Source organism: Aplysia californica, unplaced genomic scaffold (genome assembly GCF_000002075.1).
Source record: "Aplysia californica isolate F4 #8 unplaced genomic scaffold, AplCal3.0 scaffold00118, whole genome shotgun sequence".
Classification (NCBI taxonomy): Eukaryota; Metazoa; Mollusca; class Gastropoda; order Aplysiida; family Aplysiidae; genus Aplysia; species Aplysia californica.
This window is the reverse complement of record NW_004797388.1, coordinates 1,126,692-1,144,232: the sequence shown is the minus strand read 5'-3', so window position 1 is coordinate 1,144,232 and position 17,541 is coordinate 1,126,692. Positions and strand designations below refer to the sequence as shown.

Sequence of the window (17,541 nt, the reverse complement as noted above, 5' to 3'; positions counted from 1 at the left end):
GAGGAATCATGAACACATTGCTATCCTCTGATACTTCGCGAACGGGAAAATGGTACCTGACCTGACCATCAATCATTTATTTATAGAGGCACCGTGGCACCAGCCATCTATGTTCAGGTGCTGTTTTAGCCTCTTTTTCCTGTCCGCGGATTAATATTCTTTTCTTTTTTGTTGCAAAAATAATGGTACAGTCGTAGATGAAGTTCTGCCTTGAGAATGCGGAACGTTGAGAAGTAGGAAAGTCATTGCAGCAGACATCGTCTACGATCAGACATGTAACAGGGCTCATCTACTGAATTCTGCACCCCGGTGACGTTAAGCGGTGCGAACGGTGTGTGTTTGACCTGAAGTGGTTGTTTTGTCTGGGATTATTTAGTTCTGATTCTCTACTGGTCCTAACGATGGACCATTTTCACCCTTGACATCAAAGAAGGTCTTAAGGGCACTTCAACATTATTTCGTTCCTTGTGCAAAACTTACGAAATGAGTTAGTGGCGAAGAAATGTTCAATACAAAAAGCTCTCTGCTCTTTACTGATCTTAGCCATGATCTCAGCAGGCAAAGGAAACTTGAGAAAAACTATCTGCAAACTTCTGTTAGCCTGTTAGACTACAGTAGTTTGTAATATGGCGCAATAGTTGGGGTTTTTAGTGGTAGGCCTAATGAAAACTAGTGCGTCTTGCTACAAAAAAATGGGGACATAGCTGAAAATGGGTTGTTTTTTACGCGCTATGCAAGGCAAAACTGTTCTGTGGATTTATCTAAAATGAATATCAGACACATTCCTTTTGGCTTCCAAATACTGTGTACAAATTTGAAACGCAAAACTTCAGTGTGTAGGAATATATTAACCAAGGAAGTTGTACAGTTTTTGTTGTTGACCTCCCTGTACTTTACGTGGGGCGACAAAAATATGAATCAGGTTGTCGTGTTACGCTGTGTACAGCTGTCTCTCTATGAAAACAGCGTGCAACATAACTAATAAACTACAATAGTAAAGACGTTTAAACGGCAGTATCAGCAACCACATTCAGAGGTAATAACATCAATGTTTAGAAAAAGAACATCATCGTTAACTGCTCCAGATTACGTCATAAGACTAAACAAATGAAGGGTGTTTTACCACCACATCGACACAACTTAGATCATTTAGGAGGCGGGCACCCACCCTGCCTGTCAGGGCCAACTCGAGCTGAAAGGGACCATCAACCCATTAGAAAGACCGAGACACTGGAAGGAAATTTCCTCCCCCCCTCGGGAATCGAACTCGGGTCTTCTGCGTGCGACAGCAAAGCGCCTATCCCCCACACTACAGACACCGGTTCACAAAGACAGTGACGTTTGAAAGAGACAGTTAAAACAATGACCTTAGACCACCAACTTTGCACTCCCCTTGCAATTAGCATTCCATGACGTTTTACTCTCACACGAGAGTGACTGTTTGCTCATCCGAGTGCATGGAGCCCAAGCCGGTGTCCGAGTCGGTGGTGTCCACAGAAGTATGCTCGCCTCCGGTCCCCCAACTACCTGGAAGAACAAATCCGGAATTGTTGACTCCAAAAGTGGGCGGATATGGCACAAACTGACCCACTTTTGATCTTACTTGTGCAGGCTCATGAAGCACAAAAGGTTTCTTGGTTTGAATTTGGTCTGGTGGTCTATACGGATTTATTCTTGGATGCTGGGATATGCTCTCTTCTGGCCTATCAGCAAAGCGAACCGTTCTTGATTGTTTTGAGAATAGACTCGCTCTGGTTTCAGAGGAATGCGCCGAACTCGTGACTAGATTGGATTTGTAAATGCCATTATGAGTTGGGACGTAGCCTTGGTTTGAGCTGTTTTGACCAGCGGACTGTTGAATTGGCCAACTCGCATCTCGGCTCTGTCTGAACGGCGGTGGGTTATTTTTCCGACCTGTATTCGGGCCGCCATTTGTGATGTGATGTGATGGGAAAATCTGCTGAGAATTGATCCCCCCGTTGTAGTAAACGTTCCGTGGAGGGCAAGTGGGGTTTGAGCTGCTGCTACCAGTTTGAGTTTTGTTGACGTAAAGGTCACTGTTTTGGCCGTTTGATCCAGCATGCTTGTACTCCCCTGAGAAATCGAGACCATTGTTCTTGGAATTGTCCTCCCTGGCATTACTGTCATTGCCAGATTCTCCATCCGGGGAAACTCGAGCGGTCGGGGCAAACACGTCGTCTGCTTTCCTCTTCGCGCCGGACCCGCCTCGCATTTCTGGCCTGTCGTTCCCGTTAGAAAGAATGGGGTTGTAGTTTCGAGCGTCCGTCCAATCTGGCCACTTGTCAGTGTTTGCGCGAGTAACAAAAGATCCCGCGTCTGCGCGCGTTCGTGTACTTGGGTTAATTTGAAACCGGCTATTTGTTGATCCTTGTCTAGTGCTGTCCTTTGATTCTTGACCGTCGCTGGTGCGAAATGTTTGGAAACTGTTTGTTGATTTCGAGTAATCTTGTACCGTTTGACCTGGGTGAGGAGGACAGCCTGCTTGACTATTTCGCGGCGACTCTTTGTTGTCATAACCCAACACGTTCCTTTGGTAGTGTGGAGAGTCAACTGCTCGAGTATTTTGACGTGAATATTCAGGGAATGTTTCATTCATTTCCCTATCGTTGGCATTTATGTGAGAATGAGGATTATGTATCATGACATTGCTAGTTTGTTTCGAAGCATCCGACGAAGTATTCGATTTTGTTTTTGAACTGTCCTGATCTTTTCTGTGACTAACCGTGTAAAAGTCGTTTTGAGTAACAGGCGAATCGATCACTGACAAAACACTCTTCTGTGTTCTGGATTGACCATTTGAACCATATGAAGTATCTCTAGATGGAGATACCTGATGTTCACTTTTGCAAGGAGGATAATTTTTATTCACGTTACGAGAACCTACATTTCGGCCGTATGTTTGGTCCATATTGTAGCTGCTATTCGAATTATGTATGGATTTGAATGGAACAGAAGTTTGATTGCTGTTCTCTCCAAAATCGACAGTATTTTGATCTTCAATCGCAGGATTTAAAACTTGACGAGACGCAAGCGCCGAGTGTGTACTGTGACTTTGGTTACTTGCATCTGAGATTCCGTGGTCAAAAACACGCGTGTGCGGACCGGCAGGCTGCTGTATCTGCTGGGGTAGACCCCGGTACCTATCTGGGTGATGGTAGGCGTTGTAATGACTCTTGGGAATCACTGGCGGATTCTTGTGAGAAGTGTAGGTATCAGGAGATGAACTTGAATATGTTTGTGTGGGAGTGACAGGGGATGAGGTTGCAGACGACGTAAACCCAGGAGAGCAGACGTCAAACTCAGAGCGGAGGTGACCAGGCACAGCTGTATCTGAGGAATCCACCGATTCCAGCTTGGGCGAGAGAGAGAAAAGAGGGAATGAAATGTAGACAGTATGAAAGATTGCATTTGGTTTCTCATTGTTAGGATTCTGGGTCATTTTAAGTGTACGTGATTCTCTTTAACTTTAATCTTGGGAAGTCTTTTTAACAGCCTTATCTTTCCATAAAATTGAATTTGATCTGGCTTCGAAATACCTATTTGACTCAATTTAGATGTTTCACTCATCCAAAATAATAATATTAATATTAATAATAATAATAATAATAATAGTAATAATAATCATAATAATATTAGAAATAATAATACACCCCCCCCCCCACAACCCCGAAACAAAATCACAGTATTGTAGCTCTATGAATGGATTAAAGGTATGCCAGCGTCTTCGAAATGGCGTATCATTTTCCTGTCCAGTGTTAAACTCATACAAAACAACACATTTCAAAGTCTAAAAAAAGTAAATCGTTTGTCTCAAAATTGTAATCAAAGCAAATGAGAAATTGTCTTTATACGTGCTTGGGCTAGATCTATAGGCCTATAATTTTTCTGTTCGGCATTTACTGCGTTTTTAAGGTTATTAAACATCGTAAAGATTCTTTCTGAAGATAAATAATAATAATAATAATAATAATAATAATAATAATAATAATAATAATAATAATAATAATAATAATAATAAAAAAATAAATAATAATATGTAACATTTATATAGCGCATTTCCAAAAAAGTAGCTCAATGCGCTATACATTTGAATACCCATTTTTCAAAAAACCTTTCTTACTACTATCTTTCTTCTCATGCGATATACATTAAAGCACACACACACACACACACACACACACACACACACACACACACACACACACACACACACACACACACACATACACACACACACACACACACACACACACAGACTATTTTCATCCAGACATAGGAACAGAACAACTATAATGAAAGATAACGTTAAAAGCTTATGAAGGATAGGCCTGTAGGAACAGAAAATGTTTAAGATGTCTTTAGCAAATCAAGGGCTTTGACATGATATTAAATTCCTAGAAAACACAAGTCATAATCCTGAGAAATGGCGAAAAAAATGCATAGAGCTGTTTCAGCAGCCTGCTAGGCGCTTCAACACAACTTCCGGTTAAAGATGCCTGAAGGCACAGTTGGTAAGTTCGATAAATTTCTATTAGTTAGTAATAATTGCCTGTCGTTCGACTTTGAGCATCAAAGATTGATAATCAGAACAATTGCCATCTGTTAATGTCAAGTTTATTTAATCTCTTTACATTTGCCCCAAGACGTCTTTCACTGCGAACCGATGCTGTTTGTTTACCTGTCTGTTCAACTCTGCGAGCTCAAATGTCTGCGTACGCAGCGTCTCCACGCATACGGCCAACTTCCGGTCCAGCTCAAGCTCTTGGTGCTCTCGGGTAAGGTGTGACGTTACAAGACGGAACAACTGCGTCTGTCGGGGGGAGCAGACAATTATGACATTAAAAAAAAAAATCTTAGTCACAATGCTTAAGCATAAAACTGGACAATGGTGACATGAACGATTTTATTTTTATTAGTAATCTCAGAATCATTAATTAAAAGTCGCTCTCTTGAAAATGCAAGGGAACGATTTTTGCTTGTTTAAAGAAATAATGTAAAAATTCTAGCCAAATGCACGAGTGTTGTATGTATCCCAGATCAAGCACTCTGTCGTATTTTCGGTTCACTATGGTGTGCTACATTTGACTCAACTTGAGCCAAATGAAGGGCAAGCTTAGAGTTAGAGGTGTGTGTGTGTGTGTGTGTGTGTGTGTGTGGGGGGGGGGATTTTGCGCACACTCGACTATATCGAGAGGGGTTTATTATCTTTCAGTTTGGTGCATTAATGCAGCCCCTAATGGGAACCTTTCGCAGTTAAGTTTCTATTGAGAGAAAAGAGCGGCGGCCATGACAGTGTGCGATCTAGAAGTATATTATCTTCTAGACCTACAGCACCAACACAAACAGATACGAGAGAGGAAAAACAGTAGCAATAATTGCAGCTCCTAGCAACAAAACCACAGCAGTGATAGCAATCACAAGAGCAGCATCAAGAATTTGTAAAAATGAGATTGCAAATATGTTAGCAAATATTAGCTCTGATAATCATAATCTTCGATGTGAAGTGCCAGATCTTCAATAGATGTCGTTGAGTAACAGTTTTACGGAACTTGCAACGCAATTAGGTCCCATAAGTGCCGCAGATTAGAGGTGCTACAAAATAGTAAGAACCCCCCCCCCCCAAAAGAAAAAAAAAGAAAAAAGAAAACAAAGAGAAGGAGAAATATGCATGTCAGATGTTTGATAGGAAAGAAAGAAGGAGCAAACCACAACAGAGCATCCGCCAGACACGTAATTCTACAGATTTGGTTTGCCATTTCTTTCTCTGCTCGTATACTCCCAAAAACCCTACATTATCCTGCTCTTTCTCGATCACATATTTTATATCTGTTCGTACTATCAAAAGAAACAGACGCTTGCAGTGATACCCTGTGACGTACACGGCATTTCTCTATTTCCATTCTAGTCCCGTCATCATCCTCTAGCTCCGGCCCTTTTCCGTGAGCCTGTTGCTCCAGCTCCGTGGTCAGACTAGTTATGTCCCCCCAGCGAGCGGACAGCTGGCCGTCCAGTTGCCAGATCTGCTCACAGACTTGCACGATTTCTGGCATCTCGTTTGGGCTGCTGTCCAGAAACACGAGCTTGAAGTCGTCAGCGAACAGTTTGGTGACGTCAGCATTCTCAGCGTTGGTTGGGCCACAGTTGTTGTTGCTTTGACCTTTGAGATACGACCTTTGGACATAGTCAAGGCCGTTTTGGAGAACTCGTCTTTCGTGGATCTGGGGACAAGAGTTCAGGATGATTTTATAGTTTACAAAGGCCTTTGGGCCATACATCCGCGCATTACAACATATGGCTCGGCCAATACATAAATTGGTGCAGCACATCTGGGGACAGAGGCTTATTGAGAGATTTTAACTGATACCATGGTACCAAGGCACCGATCATACTGTTTGGTCAGCGGTAAAGTTGAGGGAGAGAGAGAGAGAGAGAGAGAGAGAGAGAGAGAGAGAGAGAGAGAGAGAGACGTTTACAGCATACATTCCAAGGCATTAATTACAAAACATTCTAGCCAAGTTGAAGGTCAAGTGTTGAGTTCAAAATGGCTGCACAACCACAGGGTTTTCAAGTGTTGAAATTCAAACTCTTTTGCCGAGCCCCAAAGACAAATATTGGGAAACACTCTTCAGTAAACTGAACGCATAGCTGAGGACACATTTTGGTCACATAAATATTTGTGAATAAACTTTTCGGGGTAAAATGTTTAATCGCTTACACGGCCTATAGGACACTAAAACTTCCTTTTTCATAGCCATCTCTATGGGTGCGTCATACAGAGGAGACTCGAGTTCCATTCTCGGGTAGGGACACATTTTTTTATATCGAGTATCTCGGCCTTTCTGCTTGGATGTTATATTCCTTTCAGCCCGGATCGGCGTCACAGGCAGGGTCGGAAGCCCGCCTCCTAGGTGATCTAAATTGTGTAGATTGGGGCGTAAAGACACTGACATAAAAAAAAACGACACTGACCCTGTCTACAACGAAACCGCCTCATTTTACACTGAGGCTAAATATAGAGGGGAATGATACTGCGATTTCAAATCCTATTTCACTGGTTAGAGATATTGTGTTTTGACTGCATAATATGGTATCCAAAATGTGCCCTCTGACGCACTTCCGGTTCATCATGGAGGGCATCAGTTGACTCAGTTTGAGCAAAATGAAAGGCAAGGGAGAAAAGCGGACATTCCATATGCCCGAAAAACCGATGCGAATTTCGGGTGCGAATTTCACGTGCGAACTATTTTTTTGGCACCAACCTTTTTGTCATTGAGTAAATCCATATAGATCTACTGGAATTTCGCACGGCCGAGTCCGAAATTCGCATGCGAAGATTTTGTTCCGCACGAGGTTGCGAAACTTTTTTCTTCGGCCCCCGAATTCTTCGTGAAGTGGGCGGGGCTTATTTCCCGCCAAATCTACTTCAAAGGAACGAAGCAGCATAGAACATGATAGAAGCACTAGGTAAGTGGGGAAAACGTTGATATGTTGATTTCCTTGGTTCGAGAGAGAAGTGTTAAAACTAAGACTGAAAAGAAGTGTTTATTTTCAAGGTGGCTGCCATTTCCTTGGCAACCACTTTTTTTAAGCTTGTGGGAAACTTTCGGGAGTCTATGTAATCTAGATCTAGATATATCTATGCTATCATTTATCGTTTAAATCATGTAATAACAAAAAATAGCATTTCACTTACCACCCCCACCCCCCGTTAAATACACTTGAATATAACTTCTAACATGCATTAATTATAACTTAATATTGCTGTCCAGCCACATCAGCCAGCGCTGTCGGTGATAGGACCGAAGCTTCGAAAAGAAAACGACCCAAGAAAGCAAAGCTTATGAAGGGAAGGCCATCATCAAGTCTGGAACAAAGCAATTTAAAGCCTGCTTTCGTAGGAACAGGAGTTCTAACAGCAAAATGCTCTAGCTTTCAACGTAGAGTGCTAGCTCTGACTGAACTGGCGCCGTGATTTCAGTTAGATGATGGATATGGATTTCGGGTATATGGAAGGAGGGCTCCTTTTTCATCGCACGCGAATTTCGTACCCGAAGTTCGCATCGGTTTTTCGGGCATATGGAATGTCAGCTTAAAGGCGCATCACGCTCTCGACTATAGTAGTAGAAGTGCTAACCGCGGCCGTTTAAATCTTTTATGTGTGTGTTTGTACACCTACATCGACACAATTCAGATAGTTTAGAAGGCGGGGTTCCGACCCTGCCTGCCAGGGCCAACCCGGGCTGAGAGGGGTACATCACAGCAGATAGATTGAAGTAATCGATAAAAATGTTCTCCCCACCCGGGAATCGCATTCGGGTCTCTTGCGTGCGGCAGCGAAGCATTTAATCACTACACCACAGAAGCTGGTCAGTATGTAGCGCAACAACTGACTCAATTTAAGCCAATAAACTGAAAGTAAGAAAAGGTTCCGCGTGCAGTCAACAAGAGTAGAGATGCCAACTGTAGTCGAGAGTGAGCTTCAGTTAATCGCAAGACTATCGTTCTGACTGGTTAATACAGTCAACGTGTGGCTATATTAAGACTCCACAGTATTTTGTAAATCAGTGTTCTACGGCGCTCGCAACTGCATAAGGTCATAGGAGCGCGCGGGACACACCAAACCTTTTCAGTTGGTAGGAAATTTTGAATTTTGCCCGGGTGGCGGCCGAAGCCTACTCTTATCGATAATCAATTTTTGATGGAAATAGCTAGTTGTGAACGCAGTAATCATGTCTATCACAACGCTGAATATGACATCTGCACCAAGTTTCTCGGTTGCAAGAGGTCAAAGGTTTCTCTGCTTCACATCCGGGTCAAAATCGATGAAGCAAGGCAGGGGGCTATTCATAGTGTACATTGAAACTGTCGTTTATTAATCGACCCGGCTAAGCGCGATCCGACCCGACGGTATTCAACCAGTTCCGATCCTGCCAATGGGTACTTTTATTAAGACACGCTATATGGATCAAAGGTGAACAATTTCGTCAAAGGGCACAGGGTACAAACATAAACGTTTCCGTTGTCACGGTAAGGCATTCTATTAATTTTAATAATATTTTGGGAATGAAATGTGCCAACTTGCTGTCGTACCCAGACAACTTGCAAAGCACAACAGCCTCGAGGTATTAACCGTGTTACTGACCCAATGCTCGTGTCTGTCGATGAGATCGTCCATGTCCGAGATTCGCTCTTGTAAGTCCTGTAGCTTCCTCTCCTGACTGACCACTCTCTTGACCAGTTTCTCCAAGTGGCGAATGCGGGAACACCGGGAACATGACTGCTTTTTCTGACACCTGGAGGATAAATAATAATAATAATATTAATAATAATAATAATAATAATAATAATAATAATAACAGTAATAATAATAATAATAATAATAATATAATAATAATAATAACAACAGTAATAATAATAATAATAATAATAATAACAATAAATGACATATACATAGGGCATATCCACGCTTGACTACAGGCTCTGTGCGCTTTACACTATATTATTATTATTATTGCCCCTGCAGACCCAGTGTGTTGACTTTCCCCCCTTATTAGTAAGAAAGAGTGTATGTCATATTTTGCTTGAATGATTTACTGTTATTTTTGTTATGTGAATGTAAAACTGCATATTACTGTGTGCTTGTATGTGTGTGTGAGCATATTTTTTATGTATATTATGCAAAGCGCATAGAACAATGATTGTAACACGGATTGGCGCGATATACATGTCATATTATTATTATAATGAGCGAACAATGTAATACTACGGGATTGGGAAGGGGGGGGGGGGATGTAAGAAAAGTGTAAAAGGGGGGGGGGGGATCCCAAAAAGGTGTACGGTTATATTTGAACAGCCCCTTATTCTAACTACAACTTACTGCAAAATATTCAACTTATACGAGGGCTGTCCCACGGAAAACCGGAAAAGGTCCATAAAAGCAACAATCTGTGTCCTATTATAATAAAACTGTAACACATCATACCTCAGCGTGTGCTTTATTTTTCAATGTAATCACCATTCCGCTGGACGCATTTTTTCCATCACTGGATCAGGGAGAAGATACCGTCCCTGAAGAATATTTGTTGTTAAGGGATTTCAACCAATCTTTCACGGCTTCCACGAGGTCTTAGTCGTCGGTGAATCGCTGTCCAGAAATATGGCGTTTCATTGGTCCAAAAAGGTGATAATCTGACGGGGCCAAGTCAGGACTGTGAGGTGGGTGTGGCAGAACTTCCCAGCCGAACCTTTGGATCCAGTCTTTCGTTGCGTTTGCCGTGTGTGGCGTTGCGTTGTCATGCTGCAAAATGACCCCGCTGGACAACCGACCAGGTCTTTTTCGGCGCACAACCTCTCTTAACTTATCAAGAGTCTGGCAGTATCTGTTAGCATTGACAGTTTGTCCTGGTTCCAGAATGTCAAGAAGCAGAACACTCTTAGCATCCCAGAAAACCGTGGCCATGAGTTTCTTCACCGATGGATGAACTCTAAACTTTTTCGGGGGAGGTGAAGACGTGTGCTTCCAAACCATTGAATCCCTCTTCGTCTCAGGGGTCATGTAGTGTATCCAAGTCTCATCACCTGTAATAATGCTTCTCAGAAATGCTTCATCGTATTGTTGGAGGTCTAAAGATGCGTTCAAGACTCCCGTGACAGCTTGGCGACAACGATTCAACAAAGTCTGAGACACTTCAACACGACGCGTCTTGTGGTCAGCAGTCAGCTCTTTTGGGACCCATCGAGCAGAGACCTTTCGATAGTGCAGCTCATCAAACACTATCCTATGGACAGTTGACTTTGAAATGTTTAGCGACTCGGAAATCTCGAGGATTTTTAGGCGCCTGTCTGTTTGAATTAGTTCGTTAACGCGACTCTTGTTGTCCTCAGTCTTGGCAGAAGAACAAGGTCCCGGGTGAACTTTGTCATTGATATTCGTATGCCCGGCTTTGAACTTACTACTCCACTCATATACCTGTGACTTTGCCATTACTTTCTCCCAATAAAATGACTTTATTTCAGCGTGTATTTCTATAGGTTTGAGACCTTTTGCGGTCAGAAACCGAATGACAGATCTCACTTCTATCCTTGACCAATTTTCCAAGTGGGTAGCCATCTATGGAGAACTGCTGTGTTCGTTTGGTTTGTGCGATGCTCATGGTGTTCAATCGGGAAATTTCAATATGATTGTTTTACAAGTGTGCGTTTACAGAATGTGAAAATATTGAATAGTTTTCAAATTAAAGCCAAATTCCGGTTTTCCATGGGACAGCCCTCGTATCATTCAGAAGACAGGTTGCTTCAACCCTGCCAGGAAGAGTAGGACACAGCACCCTTCCTCAGGCCCCAGATAACAGTCTGAACTACATGACGTAGCATTGACTTGCCCGACTGGAAATCAAACTCATATCTTTGTTTTTCACAGAACCGTAAAGAGGCTGACCTACAAATGACGGGGCAAATAATTTCATCTTGCCGAAATGTGTCAGCTATGCTGTGTAGTTCCCATAAAAATATGTTGAAAACTTAGATTAAAAAAAACCCCCGGTTAATCAGAGAGAATTGTAAAGCGAGTAGGGGCTTAGAGATCACGCAAGATAAATTGAAAAAAAGTGTGCATTTCGGTTAAAGGATGCTTTAAACACATTTGTAAACTCATGCATAGACTCACAAAAATCAAGGACCCAAATAAACACAGAGAAATATTCACAAATTACTCTCTCATTCGACGCATTCCCTCCGTCTTTTTTCTGTTCCTGTCAATGACTACATCATGTCTAAAAGTTTGTCTGTCTTTGCCGCAGTCTGTTTCCACGTATTTTCTCTTTCTCAGTTTAAACTACTAAGCACCTCCTCCCCATCTGTCTCTCTCTCTCTCTCTCTCTCTCTCTCTCTCTCTCTCTCTCTCTCTCTCTTTGTGTCTCTCTCTCTTACTCTCTCTCCCTCCCTCTCTCACACTCCCATACCCCCTCTTTCTCTCTGTCCCTCCACTTTTCACCTCTTTCATATGGCCCCATCTCTTTCACTCTTTCTCTTTCTCTCGCATCCCCATCTCCTTTCTCACTCACACACAAACGCATATCGATTGCTGACACTCTCTCCACACCAACATCCAAAAAGCAAACACACACCTGCATTGGGCACTATGGCGGGACCGTCTTCTAGTCCCCTTCCGGTGTATCTGACCATTACGCATGCGCAGACTGCATTCACTCGGGAGGAAGTAGTCATCCAAGCTGCGCATGCTCAGTTGTACATTTGCCTGTTCCTCACCCCAGAAGTTCCAGACTTTGAGGATTTTAGTTCTTCCCTGGAAGTTAAAGGAAAGTAGCTTTGTAGTTTTGGAAGAACAAATCTAAAGACGTCCATTTTCATTCAACAAAAGTGCAGATATGTTTTTGTTGCTAATTCTGACGAACAAAAATGGAGCACGGTGTTTTTGTATCAATGATATATAAAAAAAAATTCTGTACAGTCAATATCACCCAGCAGTGGCTTAGCCGTTATGGGTAGACCTTTAGCTCTTCAGCAGGGCTGTTACTTTTCTGAGGGTCTGAAAAACACATGAGGATCTTCTTTCCTTAATTTTTTCTATCCTTTCCACCTTTCTTCCTTCTGCTTTACCATAAACACAGGGTCATTAAAACGTCCATTAAATAACCCACATGTGTATAGCAGGAAGTTAGTAGGAGTTCAATTCAAAACAGCAAATTGCAGATAATTATTTATCTAAATTCATTAATGCTAACTACGTTTTGTTGATATTGTTGTTGTTGTTGTTGTTGTTGTTGCTGTAGTTGTTGTAGTTTTTTGTGTTTTTGAGGGGGGGGGGTGCAAACCGGCACCAAAAAGTAATCTAAAGAGAGGACTCTGTACTGTGCACCAGGTCCGATTGGCACAAATAAAAGATACTCAGAAGATTAAGAAAGTACATGTATGTGAGGGACTGTTGTGTATGACAAACACCCCAGCTGTAGGGGTAGTTACTCTTCATGATGGAGGGACTTCATTCCTCTCGGTCTCGGGTTTCGACTTTGAGCTCGAGTTCAAGAGTATGTGCAAGTACATAGACACCATAACGGTCATTTATAGTAAGAAGAAAGCAAGATAGACAGACATAAACAACAGAAGGAAAGAAAAGCAGTAGGACCAACCAGTGGCGCCTCCAACTCCAACCACCCACTCCTGAAGTTCAAACTATAGATGCATGAACGAAAACACAATACAAAGTATGTATAGTCTTGTGTACTCACCGACAAAGGCCTCTCAACCCCTCGCCATATTTCAACAATGGCATATCGGTCTGCAAAATCAGTATCAAGATCCTGGAAACTGTGCAATATTGCGTAAATGACGTCATCACATGTTGTGCGCTTTGTTAGTCCAGATATCCATTGCTGGGTATCATTCAGCCATATTGGAACGCCTTGTTGCTCGACACCGTTCGACTCCATTCATTTCTTTGTTTATCTGAAACATAACATCAAAATTGTAATTTTCTTTTTCGAATATCAATATTTTGCACGCCTTCATTTACTAGGATGAAATCAACGAAGAACACTCTCCTACAGACTGACTGTGGGAGACACATTGGAGTAAACAACTCAACAATAAACTCCATAACGTCATGCCCAACCTGGGCCCACAAAAACCATCGGGCCGCTCTAAAAAGGACGAAGTCATTTTTTACTCGATTGCGTATCGGACACGCCTCCCTGACACACAAATACCTTCTGCAGAGAGATGAGAAACCGTTCTGCGTCGGATGCTTCACAGATTTCACTATTAGTATGAGACACATCTTAGCAGAATGTCCAGAATTTGGAGAGACCTGAAGGAAGTATTTTAAATGTACAAAATTACAAGATCTGTTCTCCGTTGTTGATCACAACAGAATTCTTGATTTTATAAAGGCCATCTGCCTTTTCACTAAATTGTAAATACGATTATTTTAATATTATTATGTAAATTGTCATTTTTAGATTGGGAATTTTACCATGAATTAAATTTTTAAAAATCTGGCCCTAGGCCAAAATGGAGCCGTGCTAAGAACTGTCGTGAGGGCAACCAACTCGTGTATTTCGCGAGCTCATAATATGACCTTATGTAGTTGCGAGTGTCGTAAAACTATGACTAAACTATTTACTAGGATTTTAACACAGAGTTCTTGATTTGTGAAATCCCCCCTCCACTTCCCACAAGTAATAAATTAGATATGGATTTTTATCACGAAACTCATTCCTGAACCATGTACTATACTATAGTATAAGTATCGCAATGTTGAATTTGAACAAAAACGAACCCACATTTGAAAATAGAATAATGTATCTAATTCGACACAGTACCTGGCCGCCAAGAAAGCTATATACAGAGAAGAAAGAGCTCTCTGGTCCCCGAAAAGAAAATTAAAAAGAGTGAAAAACTTCCTGTGTGTGTGTGTGTGTGAGTGAGAGAGAGAGAGAGAGAGAGAGAGAGAGAGAGAGAGAGAGAGAGAGAGAGAGAGAGAACGAGAGGGAGAGAGGGGGGTAACCCCACAGGGGGCCCTGGTGTTATCGCTGTTGTAAGAGTACACACATTCCCACAATTTCACTACAGTCTCACACGTCTTCATTATTTTTCCGTCTCTTATCTTTACGAGATTTCGACTGCAGATCCAGATCCTCTAAACCAACAGCGTAACTGATTTATACGCGGGCCAATATACTAAATAGTGTGCCCCTCGACTTTCATGTACATGTACATGTATTGTAATTATGGTAATTGTAATTTTACCCCCTATCGTTTTTTTTAGCACCCTGTCGACACGACTTACATCGTTCAGGAGGTGGGATGCTTCAACACCCCCCCCCCTCGACCCTGCCTGTATTGTAAAGTCCAACCCGGGCTGTAAGGGACACAACGTCTCAGCAGAAAGACAGAGACACTTAATAATGACTCTTCTCCCCAATACAAGGAATTGGGACTCTTCTCCCCAATACAAGGAATTGGAATCAAACTCACTCACATCTTCTGAGTGCGAAAAAGAAGAGCCTAACTGCTACATCACGGGCGCCGGTCCCTCCTCTCAGTCAAGAAATAATTTAGTGGTTTCTAAAGCACTGGTACTCATTAATTGATTAACACTGAACTAATTTCATCGTGTTTTGGTAATTAGTGATTACTTTCGAACGCTTCCCCACTGGAGACTCAAGCAGAAATTCCAAAGTTCAATGCGTTTTTGATGAGCTCAATATGTGTCAAAGACTTGTACTATCAAAACCATGTACATGTATTTTATATGTCACAAGTCTATGAACAGCACACAGATAGTACACTAGTCTTTTGTCGTAGCACAACACAAGTAACCACTCAGGAGGCCCGGGTTCGATTCCTGAGTGGGGGTAATTTGTTTAAAACCCACCATCTTGGTATTTCTGCTGGCATGTTGTACTCCTCTCAGCCCGGGTTGGCCCTGACAGGCTGGGTCTGAAGCCTACACCTTTAACGATCTTAACTAGGTCGATAGGGTTGTAAAAATACCTACTCTAAAAAAGTGCCATGAACTCGTACTATCAAAACCTTGTCGGTTATTGTACAAGTCTAGGAAGATCACACAGCAAGTCCAAGTGTTTTGTCGTGTTACAGCACTACTAGGTGCTCGATCCCACCTTCCCTAGGACATGGCGTAGAGCTACTCTGAGAAAAATAGATCTATATCCCTAACTCTAAGTACAGTAAAAATTGACCAAAAATGGCCACTAGTAAACGAGCACAAAAGCGATTGTCTTAGATGGACGCTTTACACGGTGTCATAAACGCAAGGGGGGGGGGATGCGGTTGCTAAGTGACCGTTTATAATAGTGATTGTCTTATACAGGTGGACGTCGGAGCAGGTCTGACTGACTGTTCATTGTACTTACCATGTTGGCATTATTTCAGGATCGAACCAAATACTTTGGCTTGAGAAGCAAGCACATTACTTCTACACTAAAGAGTCTCACTAGTGACTATGTACATACGCGTATATTTACTTTAGGGTCCGATTATATCAAATCCCTTCTAACTGTCGGAACTCAAGTGGTTGGGTATTGGAGGAGATTGGAGGGTATCAGCGGCCGTACAAATTTACTGACAAAGCCTTCCTCATTTCTTGTGTCCCCGTTGTTGTTTGTTCTTCCCTCGACATATACCACCAGGACAAACACACAGCCATGGCCGGACTGGCTATGGATCTGGAAAAACGGCTAATAAATTCTCCTTCTTTGAAAACTCTCACTGACAGTAAATGTTTGAGGTAGTAAATAGTGGAGATTAATCCAGCCATAGATAAACAGCAAGAAAGTCGCAAGCTAGATTTGTTTGACGCCCCGCGCGCACTTGAACAATAATTTCCTCTCGTCACACGGCTTCGAAGTATAGAGACACAAACAGGCAAAAATGCCTCATTTGCATAATTACAGTCATGGACGAGGGCTCGTGTGCGCAGAGCCTAAAAAGGGAATGAACACTAGATCTAGATCTAGTATAACTTGTTGCTTCTGAGTGATGAGGGGCACTGTTGGTTTAGCTGGTACAAAGCTGGACTATGGAGCGGATGGTCCTGGTTTGAGTCCCAAACAACTTGAGTTCTTGAACTCGAAATGTTTTATGGGGAGTTTAAAGCTTTCAATCCATTCGGTTCAATCCTGTCGGAGATGTGCGTTAAATTCTGAGGTCCCGCCTCTTAAATAACATGAGAGTGTTGATAGGGGCGTTAAACCCAAACACTTAACACTTACTGGGTGATGGGATCGGGTCTGACAGTCTAGCGGGCAGGTTTACGTACACTTAAGACACTAGACTGACGAGGATCCATTTGTTAGAGATATTGTTACATTTCATTCAACTATCACCCTAGAAAAATTTAAATAGTAAGACGCCCATTACGCTTTCATTGATTCCAAACAGGTTGGCCATGTCAATGTCTCTCTTTTGGACCATATCGAGGATGTCAAAATCTGAAGGGAGGGAAGTAGTGCTTGGGCAGTCTACACACACACATATACTCTCTTCTCTCTCTCTCTCCCCCCCTCTCTCTCTCTCTCTCTCTCTCTCTCTCTCTCTCTCTCTCTCTGCGTCTCTCTCTCTCTTTCCCTCTCACACTCTCTTTCTTTCTCCCTACCCACGTGTGTGTGTGTGTGTGTGTGTGTGTGTGTGTGTGTGTGTGTGTGTGCGCGTGTGTGTGTATGAGAGAGAGTGTGTGTTTTAGTTTTGTTTTAGTAAGAGTTTTGCAGCACTTGCAACACAATAACGTCATATAAGTGCCGAAGAATAGATTAAAGAGGTGTCACAAGAGACTTTAAAGAGTAACATACACAAAACAGAGGGGGAGAGGTAAGGACGACAGATGTTTGATAGGAAAGAAGGAGCAAAGTACACTAGAGCACCCGCCAACCACCCGCCTGTGCGTGTGTGTGTGTGTGTGTGTGTGTGGGTGTGTGTGTGTGTGTGTGTGTGTGCGTGTGTGTGTGCGTGTGTGTGTGTGTGTGTGTGTGTTTGTGTGTGTGA

General features: G+C 42.4%; 1 protein-coding gene across 1 annotated transcript in view; it reads right to left on the bottom strand.

Moving 5' to 3' along the window:
* Positions 1 to 761: 761 nt before the first annotated feature.
* Positions 762 to 17,541, bottom strand: part of LOC101846278 — a 31,002-nt gene continuing 14,222 nt past the window's right edge. Inside the window, exons 2-7 of the mRNA XM_005095981.2 lie at positions 13,269 to 13,485; positions 12,147 to 12,325; positions 9,164 to 9,314; positions 5,901 to 6,239; positions 4,700 to 4,831; positions 762 to 3,373 (exon numbers count right to left, since the gene is read on the bottom strand). Coding sequence (XP_005096038.1) covers positions 1,424 to 3,373; positions 4,700 to 4,831; positions 5,901 to 6,239; positions 9,164 to 9,314; positions 12,147 to 12,325; positions 13,269 to 13,469 — 2,952 coding nt within the window. The 5' untranslated portion in view covers positions 13,470 to 13,485 and the 3' untranslated portion in view covers positions 762 to 1,423. The remainder of the gene's footprint in view (positions 3,374 to 4,699; positions 4,832 to 5,900; positions 6,240 to 9,163; positions 9,315 to 12,146; positions 12,326 to 13,268; positions 13,486 to 17,541) is intronic.